Source organism: Aphelocoma coerulescens, chromosome 3 (assembly GCF_041296385.1).
Source record: "Aphelocoma coerulescens isolate FSJ_1873_10779 chromosome 3, UR_Acoe_1.0, whole genome shotgun sequence".
Classification (NCBI taxonomy): Eukaryota; Metazoa; Chordata; class Aves; order Passeriformes; family Corvidae; genus Aphelocoma; species Aphelocoma coerulescens.
In genome coordinates, this window is record NC_091016.1 from 62088981 (window position 1) to 62108273 (window position 19293).

At 39.5% G+C, this 19293-nt stretch overlaps 1 protein-coding gene across 6 annotated transcripts in view; it reads left to right on the top strand.

Moving 5' to 3' along the window:
• The window catches only part of ADGRG6 (adhesion G protein-coupled receptor G6), a 117203-nt gene extending 106508 nt beyond the window's left edge, over positions 1-10695 (top strand). For 4 of the 6 annotated variants that reach the window (XM_069010531.1, XM_069010534.1, XM_069010533.1 and 1 more), the window contains 3 exons: positions 1346-1447; positions 3526-3678; positions 7941-10695. In XM_069010531.1, the coding sequence (XP_068866632.1) occupies positions 1346-1447; positions 3526-3678; positions 7941-8119 (434 nt within the window). In that variant the 3' untranslated portion in view covers positions 8120-10695. Of the gene's footprint in view, positions 1-1345; positions 1448-3525; positions 3679-3947; positions 4499-5856; positions 5904-7940 lie in introns of those variants that run through there. The other 2 variants (XM_069010535.1, XM_069010536.1) reach the window with 2 other exon arrangements.
• The last annotated feature ends 8598 nt before the right edge of the window (positions 10696-19293 follow it).

Here is a 19293-nt window from a genome sequence, read left to right on the forward strand (position 1 = left end):
GGCTATAAGCAAATACAAGCCCAGTTCAATGGCATGCATTAGTGCAAAATTAGATCTCAGCAATCTGGAGGAGAGACGATAATTTGATTCTCCAGAAGATCTTTATCCAAGCCACAGCCTGCCATTGTGTTCTGCCAGCTGAAACATACTAGACATTAGTATACAGAACTGTTCATGATGATCATAAAGGAATGGTTTTAGAGGAAGCCATTTGACCACATTTTCCCACATTATGTAGCATTTATTCACATTTAAGGTAAATCATGAGGGATCTGGCAGTAGCGTTTGGCCATCAGGTGTTCGGTCTCGGGTTGACTCTCTCATGAGAATACGAGTAAAGCAAGAAATAGTCTAAGCCCCAGAACAACAAAAGATTCCACAGCCAGTGCCTGCCTGAGAAGAGTCAGGAACATATGAGATTTCCAACTACTATATTTAGCTCTGAAGTACAACTGTAGGTGACGAAATTGTACCATACGTCCTGTTAAGACCTACCTTATCACATGGTAGGATGCTTACCTCCTGTCTTGAAAATAAAAACTTTAAAACTGCATGAGAAAAATCAACTCTACAAAAACATTCTTAAACACATTTACAACTGCATGTGCAAATCAGTTAGTTTTCTTTGGGATTAAGTAGCTGGACTTCTAATTGGTACTTGTGAACATATTCTTACCATTTTCATAATCATTTCAAGTACATGCATGTGATGCACATAAATCCAAGTGTACTTTTTCAGAACACCCTTAAGTGCCATTTACAAGATGTCTGGTTTTAAAAGAATACAGCCCACAGTTCTGCATATATGGAACCACATCCAGGAGATCTCTCCTTGCTAATATAGTAGCATTGGCATTTACTTTGCAATCTCTCTCTTGCAGTCCTGTTGGGTGCAAAATAGTAGTTTGTTTCAAAGAAAAGAAAGACCTTTTAATCATTTTCCTCTAAGCCAACAACAAAAAAACCAGCCCCCCCCAAACCAACAAAAAAAGAAAAAAAACCAAAAATTAAAAAAAAACCAAAAAAAAAAACAAAACAAGACAAAAAAACAAACAATAAAACCAAACACATGAACACTGAGCTGAATCTAAATCAACAATGCCAGTAAAAGGCATCCTAGTCTCTGTATTCTGATATCCTGTACACTTACATTGCAACTAGAGGATGGGAAAACTTTAGTTAATTTCCATACCTCTTAAATGATGCATGGATGAAAATAATAAAATATTAAGTTGACTTTTTTCTTTATTTGCACTTCACAGTCTTCAGATAACAAACTTCAGTTAATCTGTTTATTTGTTTATAAATACCTGTTTGATTTGGTGTTTATTTGCTTTTATCACAGGTTTGTTTATATTTGTATTCCATTGTGCTATGAAAGAAAATGTGCAGAAACAATGGAGGAGACATCTCTGTTGTGGCAGATTCCGACTGGCAGACAATTCAGGTAAAGGCAGTTCACAGCTCCCCTCCTTAGGTGCTGCAGTTGTCTAGGAAAGTCCAGGTGAACAGCTTCCTATGTTATTTTTAATATAATAGAAGGTAAGCCAGAGATGTGGAAAAATAGATTCATCATAGGCCGTCACTTCAGTACTAATAATTGCCAAGGGACTTTTCAGATATCACTTCATAAAAATTCTCAAATCTTTCAGTGTTCCATTAAAGGCAGCTGGTAAATTTTGTTATGCCATGGGCATGGTTTTGGAAGGCCCTTCAGACCCTAAAAAAAAAAAAAAAAAAACAACTAAATAAAGATCCAGAGATTCAAATTTTGTCATTCAAAATCCAGTCTTACTCATTTTCTCCTATATTAAAGTATTTTGACTTTGAATTGTGTGGGCTGTTAAGCTGATGTAAGAGCAATTCTTAAAAATTGCATAGAAATATTCTGACTTCTTTTGCTTTTATCTTTGCCTTTTTAAACTGTCCTGTCCTTTACCATTTAATTCAGAGACTATTAAAGACTCAGAAACATGGAAAATTCCTCTAACAGAAGCCTGATTAGGTTCTAGAACTGAAGTTCATCTTCATCTGCAACAGTCAGAAAGGAGAGATTTTGGTTTGGACACATGCAAAGTGCAACACTTGAGCCACAGCATTTATAGTTTCCTGCACTTTTGGCCATCTTGGATGGCATGAGATTGCTGTGTTCAGGCAACTGGCCCTTCCTTTGCTGCCTAATGTGGTGATTTGGACCATATAATTCTTTCTCGTATGGTTCTTGTTCAATGACGAGTGTTCAAATCTACAGTTGGTGTAAGGTGGCATAAGCTCATTGCTTGCTATGGTAAGCTTTCATTTTGTAGTAAGAAAGCTTGATTCATTATTTCAAGGAGTTAGTACAAATTACGAAAATCATATTCATCCTGATCAGACATCCAAGTTGTTTCATATGTTCAGTTTCCATGTGGTTTATCCTGTAACTCCTCAACTGAAAAACAAAGATAGATCAAATTATTTCCTTTCTTTTTTTTTATGCTGCTGTTGGGCAGCTTGTGGGTATGAATATGGTAGAAATAAAAGCATGAAGGATTTGAATATTACAGTGGTATAGTTAATGTGATGTCATTATGCCTGGCATTAACCAGTGCCACAGGCTGGTTTTAATATCCATGAACCTGACACTGTTTTCAGGCAGAACAGTGAAATAGAAGTCAAATGTGAACTTGCATACCTAACTCCTGTAGCAATAATTTAGGATAAAGTATTTGTCCTGATTTAAATCAAGACTAAAGTGGCTCACATATCTTTGGCTTGGACTTCTCTTACATTTTGTGAATTTCATTGAAGTACAGTAAATAACAGCAAGATGAATAAATTGTGAAACTTCCTGCACTTAACCTGCAGTTATATGATACAAAAGTAGTTAATTTTATTCTGCTGGTATTGGGACACTTGTGATGAGTTTTTCAGTGTTAGGGTTCTTTGGTCAGGTTATTGGTATTAGCTATTTAATTTAATTTTGGAAGTTGTTCCAGTCTAAGAGCCTATTGTATTAATGGTTTGGAAAAATTCTTTAAATGTGAACTACTGAATAAACTTTATTATATAAATAGTGCACCAATATGCTAAACAACAAGTTAGTTGTTAGTATGTAGTATCTTCCTCGGCAGGAGATCAAACCCTCAGATGCTAAGACCACTGTAAATCCTATCTATCCCTTTCCTATCACCTTTGGATTTTGCTCTTCAGGTCGGGAAAGTTTGGTATCCCTGTACTGCTACAGAGCTTCTCTGCACTCCTGCATTCTGGAAAGCCAGATCATACTTGCAGTTCTGCTGTCCAGCCAAACCTCTGTTAGAGTGTTAGAGCCACCATTTTCAACTGCTGTGGTAGAGTAAATCAAGTTTGAATAATTTTATAGTTCTTTAAAACCAAAGAGGATACCTAACAGGAAAAGGATAGGGTATTTGTTATAAGCAATGCTAAGAAATGCATCAGATATTTGAAATACTCATAATTGAATAAGTTAAGCATTTATTATCTATGGCACTTATTTACGTAAAACTTCTCAATCATCTTTAGATTGGAGCAAAACAGCAACCAATATTATAAAGAAGAGTTCAGATAATCTTGGGAAATCCTTATCATCTAGTTCCATTGGCTCCAATTCAACCTACCTAACATCCAAATCAAAATCTACGACAAATACATACTGCAAACGAAACAGCCATACAGGTGAGTTCTTGCGCTGCCACCCAATGCATCTGTGAATACATGGGTTTGTGCTAAAGGTACAGTAAGTGTTCCTACCCAAAGGTTAATGTGAGAAAATGCCATCAATTCATATAGTGTCAGTGCTTTTAAAACATATGTTACTGTTTAATAAGAATCCTTACCTAATATGCAGTACATCCAATATATAGATCTGATCTCCGCATGTTCCCATACTAAATGAAATAGGCTTGATGAAGCAAATTTTGCTTATTATCCTATTGTAAACACAGGGTAGCCAAAGCACAGAGAGATGACGTTCTTCACCCAAGGTAACGTGAAAGTTGGCAGTACAGCTGGAAATAGGAATCAAGTCTTCAGAGTCCAAGTCCACAGCCGATTGTCTTGGTTAAACTCCTTTCATCTAACTGTAAAACATTTATCGGTAAAACAACAAATGGAGCCTACTCGGAAATGGACATTGTGTTCCCAGAGTATGCATTGTCTTGCCCTTCTACAAATAGCCATATCTACTGCGTATTTATTTAGATGTCAATGGTATATGTAATAAAAGGCTTCATCTGTATTCCACTCATGCCATGAAAATGTGCTCATTTTAAGAACGCTTTAAGGGAGCAAAGAAGGAGAGCAGCTGGAATGATTTGCAAGTTTGGTTATGTCTGAGATACTATTTCAGAAATTCACTTATATAGTTCAGATTTTTTTTGTTACTCTGTTTTTGTGAGTGCATGTTTTTGTCCTGTGTAAAGTCACATAGCATTATTACACAATACTCTTTTACAAATATAGTGGAAATAAAATCTGCACACATATTTAACTCAAAGGTGTGTTTACTTGCTTTAAAATATTTATTAGAAAAAATGTTTGCATATGAATTAGATTATTTCACTAGAAGGAAAGGTATGTTGTTTCTTAAGTATAAATTATTTTTAAGCCCCCAATGTCTCATTTATGATGGCACACTCTCCTTTCTTGATACGTGACATATTTTCCAGGAAATACCTTTTATTTTTTTTTTTATTGATGATCATTACCTGCTTCAGTTAGGTACACACATCCCTTTTTTTTTTAAGAATTACACTTGTTTTCTTGTTGACCAATATTCCGTGCATCCACTAGCATGAGGGATTGTGCATTAGGTATTTTAAGAGTTTAAAACCTTATTGGTTATTGACAACATACATGAAGTATGTCTGCTTTGAACACAGTAAAAATGAGAGGTATCTTAGAAATTCCTGATAACTGATAGCACCTGGGCTTGCTCTCAGGACTGCTATTCTCAACTGCACTGGGAGCACACGGCTGCTGCCTGTCTCCCCAGGCTGTCTGTCCCTGCTGCCAGGTTGGGTTTGGTGTACAGTGCACCCAGCTGCCCTGATCAAGCTGTTCATTCATCTCTTCCCTGTAGGAACACTTCTGCCAGCAGTCTTCCACAAACAGCATCTTTAATATCCACCAATCACAGTGCTGTTGTTGAATTAATAGTAGAGGAGGACAGCATTTGTGCCCTTTCTGCAGCATACAGAGAATAACCTTCTGTACTCATGACAGATCAGTCTTTAGATCCTTGGTCTTGGGATTAATGATAAAAATATGCTTAGATGCTTTGTTGGACTCAGGGCTTTTTATCAGGATAACACTTAAGAAGACTTTGTGGTGGAGTTTATGCAAGGTGTTCTTGAAGTAAAACAAACTGTTTCAGATAAAAAGTAGTAAAGTTAAAATAAACTTACTTATAGATGTTCTTTAAAAATTATGAGTTGAATCCCATGAAGAAATTATTCCTAGAAAGGATTGCAGTTCTTAATGTAAACAAAGTTTGTAATGTGATGGTTTATTGGGCATTAAGGGACTACAACAATTTTCTTTTTATTTTTTTTTTAATTTTATTACATTTTACTTTGTTCTCTAAAAATACGCATCTTATTGTGATACTCCACAGGAATTTTTGATAACACTAGGTTTTTAAATACTGACATATCTTCTCCTCTGTAAAAATAATAAAATCATAAAAAATAACATTCAGATTCTGATTTTTAATATAGCTGAACTTCTCAGTTTGCCAACTTAGCTAAATTGCAGGCAAATAATGTCATAGCTACATGTCTTGGCAAGTCTTGTTAATATGGTTATAATGTGCTCCCTGGAATTGACACAAGCATTCATGTGTTTGTGGTGTAGATAATGTCTTCTAAGGCCCTTTCCTCATCAGTGGTGGAGCATTACAGGTAAAGTGAGAATTGCTTTTGTTGAATGCATGGTTGGAACAGGGTGGAGGGATGCTTCTTGCATGATGTCCTCATTGATGCAGAGGATTTTGCTAATCAGAAATGCTGCTTATTTCTATTCCATCTTGCGCCACTGATGCTGAATCAAAGGATAAGCATGCTTCAGACTCTGGGTGTCTGCACTCTGCATGGGCCACAAAGCATTTAGAAGATGCCACTTTAGAAAAGAGACCATGTCCTGACATTAATGCCTGTGTACAGTAGTCTAGGGAAAGGGGATTATCCTGAAACACCCGTACACAAAGTATACATTAAAAAGCAAAAACAATCTGATTGAGTTCCAGAAGATTGTTTAGTATTTATCAAAGTTATTACAGAAAATTTAATGTATTTATATTTGGTCTATGGCCATTACTGGATTAGTCTTCTAGACATTGAGATATTTGTATCTATTAGCACCCAAAATTACTCTGAAGGATGAAATATATATGCCTGAAAGCCATCCTGTGAACTGCTGCTTGAATACAGAATACACCAACACAAATATTGGATGGACCCTCATGAGTGAACAAAAGAGGTCACTACAGCATCTTGTGCCCCAGCTGTCTACAAACACAAACCAAATTCCTCGTAGAAAGTAATGCCCTCTGTAACACTTCTGTGAATTAGAAGTTAAGACTATCTCTGCAGAGAATTTGGTCATACAACTCCCACTTAGTTCAGGGATACATGATTTTAACCCTGTACTTAGATGTGAAGCCATTGGTTAGTAAATGCATACATTTGAAAGGCTCTCAGTACTCAGAAATTTGCCATTGGACGTGGAGTTATTTGCTGCAATTCATGAACATTCTTGCGTGCTTTGAAAAGATCATCCTGATAAGCCTCAACATGCCTGTTCCTGTTTTAATGGGTGAAACTGTTTTGATTTCTCTGTCTGCAATCCATTTCTCCTTTGCAACACTTTATGCTCTTTTATGGCTTGATATCATGACTTTTCCAGGGATGGGTTACTTTTCTGTTTATTTTTAGTTGGTTTATTTCTAAGAAAAGTTTTTTATGAAATCATAGTTCAAGTAGTATGCTTAGTCCTTAAATGATCCTTTAACAAGGAGTTTTTGGAAATTACTTTGCCGAGGTCTTGTAAACAGCCATCAAAACTGTCACTTGTAGAAAACATTGCTTCTCAGGGTATTCCACCTTACTGGGCTTGAAATGGTCCAGATCTTGCCCAGGTTCAGAGAATTAATTCCAGCTTCACTACAGTGACAGTGGAATTAGGACAACATACTTGAGAAAATGAGAGACAAGCTCTCTCCTCATTTCTCGCTGCGTTAGCTCTACCTACTGACCATTCTCTGAACAGCAATAATGTGAGCCACTGAAGCAGACTTTCCCAGTCTGGCCGCGAGTTGCCTTGCTTCTTTATCTCTTCAGCTTCACCCTTGACCTCTAGCTCATGGACTCTGAAGGGATGCCCAGTTGTTGCATCATTTCCTCCCTGTAATTTTTCAGCCTGTACCCTCCACCATATGGAAAAAACAAAGTGATGCTAGGCAAGTACAAAGTTTTGGCCAGTTCTGGCTCTGGTTATCTGCTTTAGGATGCTACATTCAGCACAGATTATATTATTTCTGTGCATAGCTCAAAACATCCACTGTTGAAATAATTAAATCTGTTTACTGTCATTCTACAGTACTTTATTATGTGGAGATGCTCTTTATGGAGATCCAGCGCTATCCAAATGGTTTTGGTTTGTAAGATTCAGAGCATCAGCAGTAAATTAAAATATTAAAAGGTCATAGGAGTCAGTAACATTTTAGGCAAAATAATGGGGGGATAATTTCAAGAGATACCTGAAAGATCTGCCCACAAAACCAGACATCTCAAAAGAATTTAGAAGAAGCAATGCCAACCCCAAAGGGCATTAATTTAATTCAGCAATAGTGGCAATTTAAGGCATATCTATGTGGGGGTGACACATTGAGTTTGCTTAAGAGGCCCTAACTTCTTCTTGTTGCTTTTTCCTCCTCTCAGAGAATGTTTTTCTTGACAAGCCATCTTCAAAATTTGCCCAAGAGGATGGAGAACAGACATCAATCATCCCTGTCCACCAGGTTATTGACAAGGTCAAAGGATATTGCAATCCTCACTCCGACAACTTCTATAAAAATATCATCATGTCCGACACATTTAGTCGCAGCACAAAGTTCTAACTGGGTTTCTAATAAATTGGAATACAAAGGAATACAGAAAGTCTGCCTGGAATTGAGAATATTGGATGTCATAGAACGTGACCTGTTCAGTTATTTTTTCCCAGTTTATAGTGTTCTCCTGTAAACAGCTTCCACTTAAGGACTGATTTCTCTTTTACTGTTGTGGAAAAAGACAATTTTCCACCATGGTATTGAGCTGTTTTTAAATGTGTGCCAGCCAGCATGATGCCTGGACAGCCAATTGTAATCCTGTGTAAATATCTTTTAAGACTGAAGAGCCACAAGGCTAACTTTAAATTATATAATCCAAACAGAAGCAAGTCGTGACTCCTGGAGAAAATAGCAGACATGTCATGAAGTACAGGCAAACTTCTATTGAGCAGTTTGCTGATGGTCTTTTTCTTTTGAAAAATATGGATTTTCCCTATTATACTTGCTAGATTCTTGCTTCTTGAATGTCTAGTGCTGTTCTTTATTCATAAGTGAGTAAATCCCTAACACCAGTTAAAGGGTTATTATAAACCATTTTGCCTAAATAGACCTAATCATTACTTACCAAAACATTCTGTGCTGTAAAGGCAGGCCAGTTTGTATCCCTGTACATAGAAACACAGTTTACACAGTCACGTTTCAGCATTTATTGATTGGTATGTACGAAATTCAGTGTCTCCCATCTCAAGTCTATGTTTAATGTTCTTTTTTCACAAAACAAAATAACAAAAGGACATTCAACAACATATAGATATATAAATATATACCTAGAACTCTCTCTACACATATATGACAATATATACCAGAGACAATCTAAAAATAATGGACGGTGCTAAAACTTAAGTTTAAATATTTAAATACAAGATGAATTCTTTGTAAACCCATGAGTTTGTCAGTCTCTGTACTTCAGATATACTGTATGTATAGACACCTCCATCAAATGGCATTGCAACATGAGGATAACCTGGTCAACCTATTGTTGACCAATAAATAAATAACATTTTTCTGGGCACATAACGTTATCAGTATCAGTATCCCTCTCTTTCCTCCCTGTTGAATGACATGATTGAGGTTGTTGGATGCACAGAGTTTAAATGGTGTTCAGGCAATATTAGGGAATTGCACATTGCTATACTGTGTCCATAATGACACTGAAGCGTGTGTGTGTGTGTGTGCAGAGAACAGAGAAGAGCATAAAATGCTTACTTGTTTTACTCTCTATAAATGTGTGACATATTAGCATGTGACCTTGAGTGCCAAAAGGACATGTCTCCTCATGAACCATGTTTCACCCCATGACAAGCTTTATAAAAATTGTAGCTGCACATGTTTCTGAAGGCATGTGCTGAAACATCAAAGGTTTTTTCAAGTACTGCTTTCAGATGAGAATGTGTCCTAATGGAAGTTTTAATTTTTAAAAATTAATCCTTTTTTTCAACCAAAATATTTTTAGCCGCATATTCAATTATTTAAATTCAGAGAGCAGAAAGTTGTGCTGAGAGTTTTCAGTTGCCAAGCAGGTGGATGCTCAGTGATTAGGGATGTGGATTTGTGCTTTCCCTGCTCTTTGCACGTGCTTTTGAGTGCAGAGATCATTTAATGCTGTGACCGCACAAATGGCACACTTTCCCTGGCTGCAAACACCTGGTGGGAGGAGCATGTGCTGACAGTGTTCCACCCAGGAACGCTGCTGTCGCTACACGGACCTGAACGAAACCTCAGGCTCGTAACTGCAAATACTTCCGTGGTGTATGAATGCAAGTCAGCCCCACTCACTCAAAATGTAATTAATAACAGCAATGACTGTTGTCAGATACTTTTAATAATTGAAATCATTTACGGAGAGATTATGTACAAGCATTTACTGAACTTATATTTTATCATCTCCCTTGCTTAACTACTGTAGATAATAGTGTTCACATAGCAGCTTACTGTGAGATTTCTACCTGATTAAGATGTTCAAAATTGAAGAGAAGGAAAATCAAACATTCCTGAAAAAAAAATGAGGAATCAATAAAACATATTAGATCAGTAAAACATAAATAAAAAGAAAACACAGTATTCTGAATGAAGCTGAGCTGTAACCTATCAGTTTAATGTACATCTACCTGTATTTTTGCTGAATTAAGATTTTTTCTCTTTTTTTTACTACCATGTAGTAGTCTTAAACTCTGTGTCACTTAGTTGCTCTTGAATGCTCTCAATTCTACAATGTAAAGCTTCTGTTTTGTAGTTGACATGCTGTAACCTCCCTTGTATATATTTATTTATTTGTGAGGTTAAATATGTCAAATATAATTAGCACTATAATGACTGTTCTTGTTACTTTAATGCTAAGTTTCTGCTTCGTCATAGAAGAAGAGGGAAAGAAAAATTTCTTGTGTTTTTTTCTAAATAACTTGTGAAACAATTTACCATAGTTCTATCTTTTGCAACTTTGTGGAAACTTGTCAGTGTAATTTGTAATACTAGTCAGTGAAATACAGTGTAACAGGTTTGAAGATGGACTAAAATGGAAAGAAACCTTTTCAAGTAAACATTTTTTATGTTAGTGTTCCAAATAATTAAAGCCTTTTAATAGTGAATGGTTGACTTTTATTTTTCCTTTTTAGTGTTTAATGGCAAAAATTACACAGTGGAATTCTGGAAAATAATCTTGTGGTTTTTTAAGTACTTGAGACACGTACACGCCTAGCCAAAATGTTGGAAATAAATGTGCAAGACTAACTCCATCTCATTGGGGGAACACATTTTGCAGAATATGCCTTTCCCTTTTGTAATTTACTCAACGCCACATTCAGTGAATGATCTGTAAGTTATGCAATCCCATTTATTTAACGGTGGCAGTCGTGTCATAGAAATGAAAGGAAAATCAAGGCAACAGGATATGCTGGGATGGTATTTTAAAGTAATACAAAAGAATAATCTAAAACTCAGGAGTTACTCCTTTCTATATGTTTCTCTGCAGCTGAATGTAGTCCATCATTATCAGTAATTTCATTCAACTTGTAATCATACTTTGACTGATCACTGCTGAAATATTTGATTCAGCCAATCTCTTGATTAATGTACACTAATGTATAAACAATAAATGTCACACACTAATGGCCTGCCTTTATTTGCTTACCTCTAAAGGACAGGGAAATATGCTGAAATGTGTCAGATCTGCTCCCCTGTATTTAAGCCTCATCACAGAAAATGCACAGAATATGAGGATTTAGCAGTGATATCTTTTAGAAAGCATTTAAAAAAAAAAAACATGGAAAAGGTGGCATTAATGAGGTTGCTGGGTGTGCCTGTGCACAGTCTGTCTGTGTGTGTGTCTGTGGACAGTGAACACCACCCTTGGGCTTTATGCCTTGAGGAGTGTGGGAGGACCCTCTGAGGGAAGGAGCCCAGGATTTTTTTCCAAGTAGAATCTTGGCAGATGCCAAACTTGTAAGGAGTGATTTGCAGCATTTGGGGGTGGATTTATTTTTCTCCTCATTTCATCACTTTTTAAATACCAAGAACAATTTTATTTTAATCCTCTACTGTTAGCAGCTTCCTACTGTAACCCATTGAGTTACATAAAATGCCACTTCATTTTATTACTTTTGAAAGGCTGATCTATAATCAGACACATCTATGTAACTTCAGGGACAGCTACCGAGTTACAGGGCAGCAACGTGTCATTCATGGAGTCATTATAAAAAGTTTTTATGCATTTACTATATATAAAGATGTAAACCCACATATGGGTCAGCAAATTAGGCAAAGGGCTTAGAAGTTAATGTCAGGGAAGTCAATTATGCAAACCAGTCTGTGGAGCAGACATTTCATGCCCAGCACTCCAGCTGCTGCTATACCAAGGAGGCTTTCCCCTTCACCCTCCACTTAGCTGGTCTTTGCTTACTTGGTCCATTTAGTTTTCAGATCTCCTGGCACCATTGTGACACTTCCATCCTCAGGACAATCATTTACTGGTGTGCTAGAGAAAGACAAAGGGAAAAATAAAGAAGAGAAAGGGAAACTGAAACTAAAAGAAGAGAAAGGGTAGCTGCCAAAGCCTGCTTTGCATCTTCTTATACTTTTCACACGATTTCTTGGCCCTTGCCCCTTGCTCAGGTTGCATCACCCTGACCAACAATGGAGACAAGGCCATTGGAGTGGGTGGAACACACCACCCTGGCTATTTGTGTATTTGTCAATGTAAACTAATATTTTTGACTCTCCAGCTTTAAGCTGAAAAGCTACCATGGTTCTTCAAGGCAACAATTCCAGCATTTCCATGCTTGAAGACTAGCCTAGCAATAATATTTCTGTAGTTCAGAAAGAAGCTAGTGCCTCTCATGATGAGGAATCAGTCTGATAAGCATCACACCAGAAATGGCTAAATAAATCTCATGGAAACCTTTTCTGGAAGGAACCCTTCCTCAGATGCATCTGCTCACTCAAAGCCAATGCTGCTGTTATTCTCATTAGAGAACAGTTTTAGTACTCATGAGGAGTGCACCTTGGCGTGCTGTCCATAATGGATTGCTTAACCACAGCCATCTGATGGCACTTGGAATGACAGTTTTCTCAAGGTGTGTTGAGTGATCTACCTTAAAAAATAAATGCCAGCTTGATACTTTAGCATGTAACAGATAGGCTAAACTTCTTATTCTGACTATTTTAGTAAGTTCTTAAAAAACATATCTTTAGATAGAAGAGGGTTCTCAAAAATCCCAACTGTATTCTGTACATGAAGTGTAGGAGAAAGAGCAAATGCTGATAACTCTGGTCTGATATCTTCTTCCACTGCCAGGTTTTTCCCAATCTGGGATCCCTCCAAAGTGAGGGGGAAAAGGCAGCTGTGGTAGGGGAGTGGATCCTTCTCTGTCCAGTGGGCAGAGGACTCCCACTGTCCCTGTCCTGCTGCATTTCACAGGTCTCCAGCACCAACTGCAGTAAATGCAATCATATTAAGCATTTACAAAATTCCACTCTGGTTTTCTTTTCTGCTTGTCTGGCTCCTGCTTTTCCAGCAGAGGGCAGTGGCATATTTCTAGTTGTAAAATCCAGTGAAAAATGCAGAAAGATTCCTCCATATGTGCACCCGCGCAGAAATAAGTAGGAGAGTTCATACCAGGTTTGTCTATTATTTAGCAATCGGTTACATCACCGGATAAAGCACTCAGGGAAGTGAGGGGAGAGAGCTGTCTGCCTGCATTTGGGCATATTTAGTGGAAAGAGCAATACAGAGTCTCTCTGTATTCTCTCTTGCTGGTTGTTACATTTTCTCCTTTTTTGCTCTGAGGGGATGCAATGGAATTAGCAACTGCTACACTTCTGTCAGCTGAGCAAACAGAACCAGCTCACCATTTCAGGCTTGTACACTGGCTTATTCCAGTACTGGGCAAATGATTTGATCTGCAGGGATGCCAGCCTGTGACTCAGAAATTCACTGTATGCATAATTGCCCGGGGAGGAAAAAAGCCAGCATCTCTGTGTTGACAGTGGCACGCAGATCCATACCTCTGTACCACTTTTTCCATCAAGGGCATAGGAACAGATCAGCTGTCAGCTGGATCCTCTGCTCCACATCCTCCTTCCCCACGGCATATATTACCCAGTCAACTCAAGAAAGGTGCAGAACTGCTGGGCTACAGACTCAGCTGTACAGCTGCCCCGTGGCCATTCTGTCACAGGGCAGGACTGACCAGAAAGCTGCTCCATTGGAAAATGGCACCGTGTTGAAATTAAATGTCTCATCTGCAATTCTGGCTTGTACCTGGGACTCTCACTGGCATGTCCTTCTCAATCCACATTGCTCCAGCACCAAGCTAAGGGGAGAAGAGTTGTCTGGGGTAGATGGAGCAAGGGAGGCAGGGAAGGACATGGCCAGCTCTAGCCTCACTTACTTTTTTTGGAGTGTGGCTGCTGTGGCTGTGAGAAGAAGAAGCAGGGGGAAGAGAGGCCCATGAAGGGTCAGGACTTGATGTACAGAGCAGAGCACAAGACTCACTTGACAGATGTCATGACACCATCCTTTCTCCAAAGACTGGTGGCATTGGTGTAGCACAGGTTCACAGTCACAGCACAGCTGTGTTACTGGCACTCACCTTTTGGTGTCCTTACACAAGCACAACTCTACACAAGGCAGGAGCCAGCATGAGCTCCCCGACATTTCTCTGTCCTCCCTACAACCAATGCTCACTTCCTAGGAAAGCAGACATGCCAGTATGCCTCTCAGTCTGGCTGCCAACATCTCCTTGATCAGATATGATCATTTTCTAGAATTAACCAAGGTACAGGGTGATCATGCAGGTTATGCAGCACTGCCTGGGTCATAGAGCCACAATCAACAGTGTAGGACAGTGAGGATGCTCCAAAAGGGAGGGCAAGCATGAAAAAATAGCATTTGCAAAGCTTTGCAGGGGCACTGAGTGACAGGGGCTGAGATACTGTGGTTTTCCATGTAGAGTGCAACTAAAAGAGCTCTCAGAGAAGTTCTGTTTGCACAGGCCTAGGCTGAGCTCTGTGGGAAGGACAGATCAAGGGGATGGAGCTCCAGCAGCCTTGCTGGACTTCAACCCATGGGTATCTTCTTCACTCTTTCTTTTGTGTAGCCTAGAGATGGTGGTAACTGTGGAGCAAGATTTGAAGCAGTCTAGCTAATACTTCTTGCATGTTAGCAGGATATATTCAGGCAGACTGGGGCTTAAAATGGTCATCCAAAGCAGCCCCTACCCCTTGCTATGGTTAGGTGGCAGCTTTTACCAGAGATGAGGAACTTATATTTATTTTAGCTAGATTAGATCCTCCAGATCTTTGCACCAGTTTTAGCAGGAGGTATGGTGACGTGAGTCTGTCATGGTACTCCTGAGCTGGCTGGGCAGAACTGACAGAAAAGCCAAATGCACATTTCATTGCAGAAAAGATCAACCAGAAAAAGATCAGCACAGGCAGAAGCAGCCTGTCCCTGAGTGTGACTGTTGGATACTGTTGCTGGGTTACAGCCAGCTGATTTTAACACATCCCACTCTTTTATTTTCATTGATTTTTCAGTGTCTTTCAAAGATGGGTCTTTTTCACTTTGTCTCTTGCTTTCACGCAAACTGAAGCATGCTTTGGTTCAGCAAAGAGGCAATCCCCCAATCATATTTTATCCTACCAGATGTGGTGTATGAAGTTTCCTACCTTCACGCAAAGAGATCCTCTCGCTGCAATCAGACTGGACATCACTTGGAGACTAATCTAAGGATAGTCTATAAATTGCCTCCTGACCAAGGCACAGGTGAAGGACACGTCCTAATGAAGCACCGGAAGACTTTCAGGACTGAGAAGACCCTCTGTCACTGGAGGTGTCTAAGAACAGGCTGAACCTGGGCTTCCGAAACCCACACATGTGGGTGCCACCATCAACACTGACAGCAGTATCAGGTGACACAGAGAAAACCTCCTGCCCTGTGATGATCCTCTTTAATTACATGTAGCTATTTTTACTAGCACAGCACACCGCTTGAGGACAAAGGTGCTCCCACAAAAAATTCATCACTACCCTCTCTCCTATCTTATTCTCCCCCCTCAATTGTTAGACCACAAACCCTTTGCCTGTAACAACTGTGTCATCCACCAAATAGCTTCACCCCTCTGAACAAGGACCCCACTGCCATCACATTCCCACACTGCCAATAACCGCTCCAGTTGCCAGCCTATCCCCACTGCATCAACAGCCCCTGTCGCTTTACTCACCAAAACATCCTCTGTAGGATAAAGCAGAGATGGGCGCAACAGCAACAACTCCCAACTCTCGAGCAGCCTGGCACTGGCTGTGGTGCAGCAGTGACCTGCATGGGCTGGAGGAGCAGGTGCAGGCACAATTGCCACATCACCCCTGAGCCCTGGTCCCTTTTAAAGGTGAGTTGGCAAACCTCTGGGTTAGGGTTTTAGATGTATGTGTCTCAGGGTTGATTTTGACAGAGATTTTAAACAGGGAGGAAAAATATACACCCTCCAGAGAACATTTCTGGTTCCATTTTCCTTCTGATTGATGTCCAGTGTAGGCTTGTGTGGGCTATTTACACTAGAAACCAGGGCTTCTCTCTGGTGCCTTTATGGACCAGGTTAAATCTGTGCCAGGGCTTTAGGTATTTGTTTTACTTTTTAACCTTTGCAACAAATTAATGCAGTTGCCTGTGTGAGCACGGCAACTGGCACGTCCTTTGACTGCCAGGAAAATCAACTGGCCTTTCTTCCCAGTTAAAAGAAATACATCCATTGCTGAAGATGCTGCAAAAGACATTTCAGTGTTTTCTTTTGGTTGGGTTGAAAAAAGATGGTGAGAAAGAAGCTTCACGGATAATGTTCACATGAAGTCTGACTTAAACAGTTGAGTTGACTCAGAAGTTGACATTTGCCACGGATGGCAAGAATTAACTTCTCAAACACTTGGGCATGCAGGCAGAGTCTGCTGCAGTGCTCCCTGTTTAAGCAGCCATCTCAGCAGGTAGTCAGCAAGCAGTGGGATGGGAAGGATATAAGGAACAACACATACTACAAATGCAGCACATACACACATCCCAGACAGGTCTGAAAAATGGGCTGTGTGTTTGTTCTCTGATTTTTTTTTCTGAACCACTGTATACACAATCCATCACAAAAGCAAAACACTAGCTGCAATTGTCCCAAAGTCAAGCCACAGAAAATAACAGATAGTTTTCCAGGATATTTGCAAATAAATGTATCAACCCAGCTCCACACATTGAGACATTTAATTAAATGACTTGATTTTGTTATTTTTCATACCACAGGAAAAGAAATTCTCCCTTTGGCAGAGAGTCCTTCCTCCTTAGATCTCAATCTCTGCCTTACAGGGTTTTTATGCACACAAACCTTGAATTGTCTTGGCGCATACAAATCACGACGGATTTGGCTGCCTGATGATAGGAGCTGCAGTAGCTTATTCCCATAAACCAGACATTTCAATGTGTGTAGAGCAACCCTGTGACTGTGATTGGCATGTGGTTACTTTCCACCAGCTTGTTTCTCCTATGGCTGGCACAATGCCAAGAGAAGCATTTCAATATTAAGGTGGTTGTGGAAAAGCAGCAGATGCAATAGCTGAGAAACAAAAAAAATATTGCTTTATGAAGTGTTTTGGCTCATTTACCTGTTCTAAATAATTACTGATGACTAAGTGCCTGAGTTCAGGGAACAAAGGTTGTTTGTCTTGCACAGTTTCATCTGTCCTGTTTGGGATGGATAGGGTCCACTAAACCGACACCCACATGTAAAGTAGGAAATTCACAGAAATAGTTTTCTTCATATCAGCTAAATCAGGATCAGTATGCTTTAACTCTTTTGCCCTACACTTGAAATTTATTTCTTAAGCCACACTATGTCGGAGGATGAGGACCTTCATCTTCACTCAGGCTGATCAGAGCCCCCCTACCTTCCCCAGATACTGATAAAGCCAGATCCCAGTCTTGTGCATAACCTCACTGTATACTTTTGGGGTATCTAGCATGGATATCCTTTCAGTGGGGCATTAGTGCTGTGGTTCCCCAGAACTTGCTTGTCTATTGCAACAAAAAATGCACAAATAATTACTGTGGATTATCATCTTGAACATTTTATCAGGATCCATTTAGCTGCACAGCAATAGCTTTTAAGTGTGAGTAGTTACATGGCATATATTTTCACTGCAGAGGTAGCAGAAGCTTAAAGCACTGGGTGATGCTTCACCATGTGTAATCTCCTTGGCTGGCCTCTCACATCCACAAAGTTGGACATCTTTTCTCAAGCACTCAGACTTCCCTTTCCATAAATCTCGGAGCTCAGACTTACAATGAAGTTATTGCCATTTTAAAAGTTTGCCCTATGCTCCTGAGCCATTAAAACTGCCAAGGTGAAGGTTCTTCATCCACCTCTTTTTCTCCAACATGTTTTACCTTTCACTTGTGGCAAGTTAAGAATTGAGCTCCCTGATGCCAGCCCTCACTCAGCTGATGCACGCTGAATTGCTGTAGCAGAGCATTGTGCTCAGGACCTGAATGCACTGATTTATCAAGTGTGACATGCTACTGATGGCTTCTTCTTGTGCCTGTGAATCTGGGTGTAACTAGCTGTGTGAAAAAATATAAAGGATTGCTTGTCTTTGCGATGATTTTGGTAATAAGAATAAATTATTTCAGAGTGGATAAATGAGGAAATAATATTTGCTATTTGTAGCCTTTTTAGCTGAATGATCTCTGAATGTAAATGAAATTAGCATTTTTTAAAAGGTAGAACATCAACTTACAAGACCTTTGCACAACACATATGTAGTGTTTAAAAATATCTGAACTTTTTGTGGGAAAAAAAATTAAAAATAAGAAATCCTTTATCATACTGGATTTATCATACTTTTATCAGCAGAAGGAATGCTGCTTCCAAGTTTATGGCAGTGGAGTTTTAGATGAAAACAGATTTCAAAGTCCTGAGTAAAGAAAAGAGAATTGCACCTGATCAGTTACTGCATGAGAACAAATAAACAGCACATCTTGCACTTGTCTGTCTGAGAGGATATGAAAACATCTGCAAGCACACTTACTGAAAGGTAAATCAACCATCTCCACTTGTCCTGATCAATGCATCAATTGCAAGAAACTGTCAGACAGCTTAAACCAATAGCAAATTTATAGTTAAGACTCAGGAATGCGGCAAAACTAAAAAATCAAGGCAAAGAGCAAGCTGTAAGTTGTGTCATTTATCTCCTGAAAATGTGAAACTCTGAGGTAAAAGCCATCCCAAATCTGGTCCCAAAGGCTGTCCCAGGAGGGTGGCAGGTGACTCCTGTGACACTGCACCAGGCAGATGGGGTCACTCATCAGACTTACTATGAAATGTCGAGCCTTGAGCATGGTCCTGCTGGGACAATTTGTATTGGTGAGGGGCTTGGCACATGGCCTAGCCTCTGAGGAAGGGACCTGCCAGTGCACTCCTCTGAGCCACCTTTCTCCTGAAAAACAGGGAGTGAGGGAGAAGGGAGTGTGTAGCCTGACTTGTGGATACTATGTACATCATTACTGGGGATCTGGGAGAGCTGCTGCACTCTGCCCTGAGACCAAATGGAGCCTGACAAGGGACAGGCATCACAGCATTACCAGGGCAATAGAGCACTTAAAAATCCTGAGTCCTGTGAGCCCAATTCAGCCTGCTCAGTGGGGGTCTTTCTA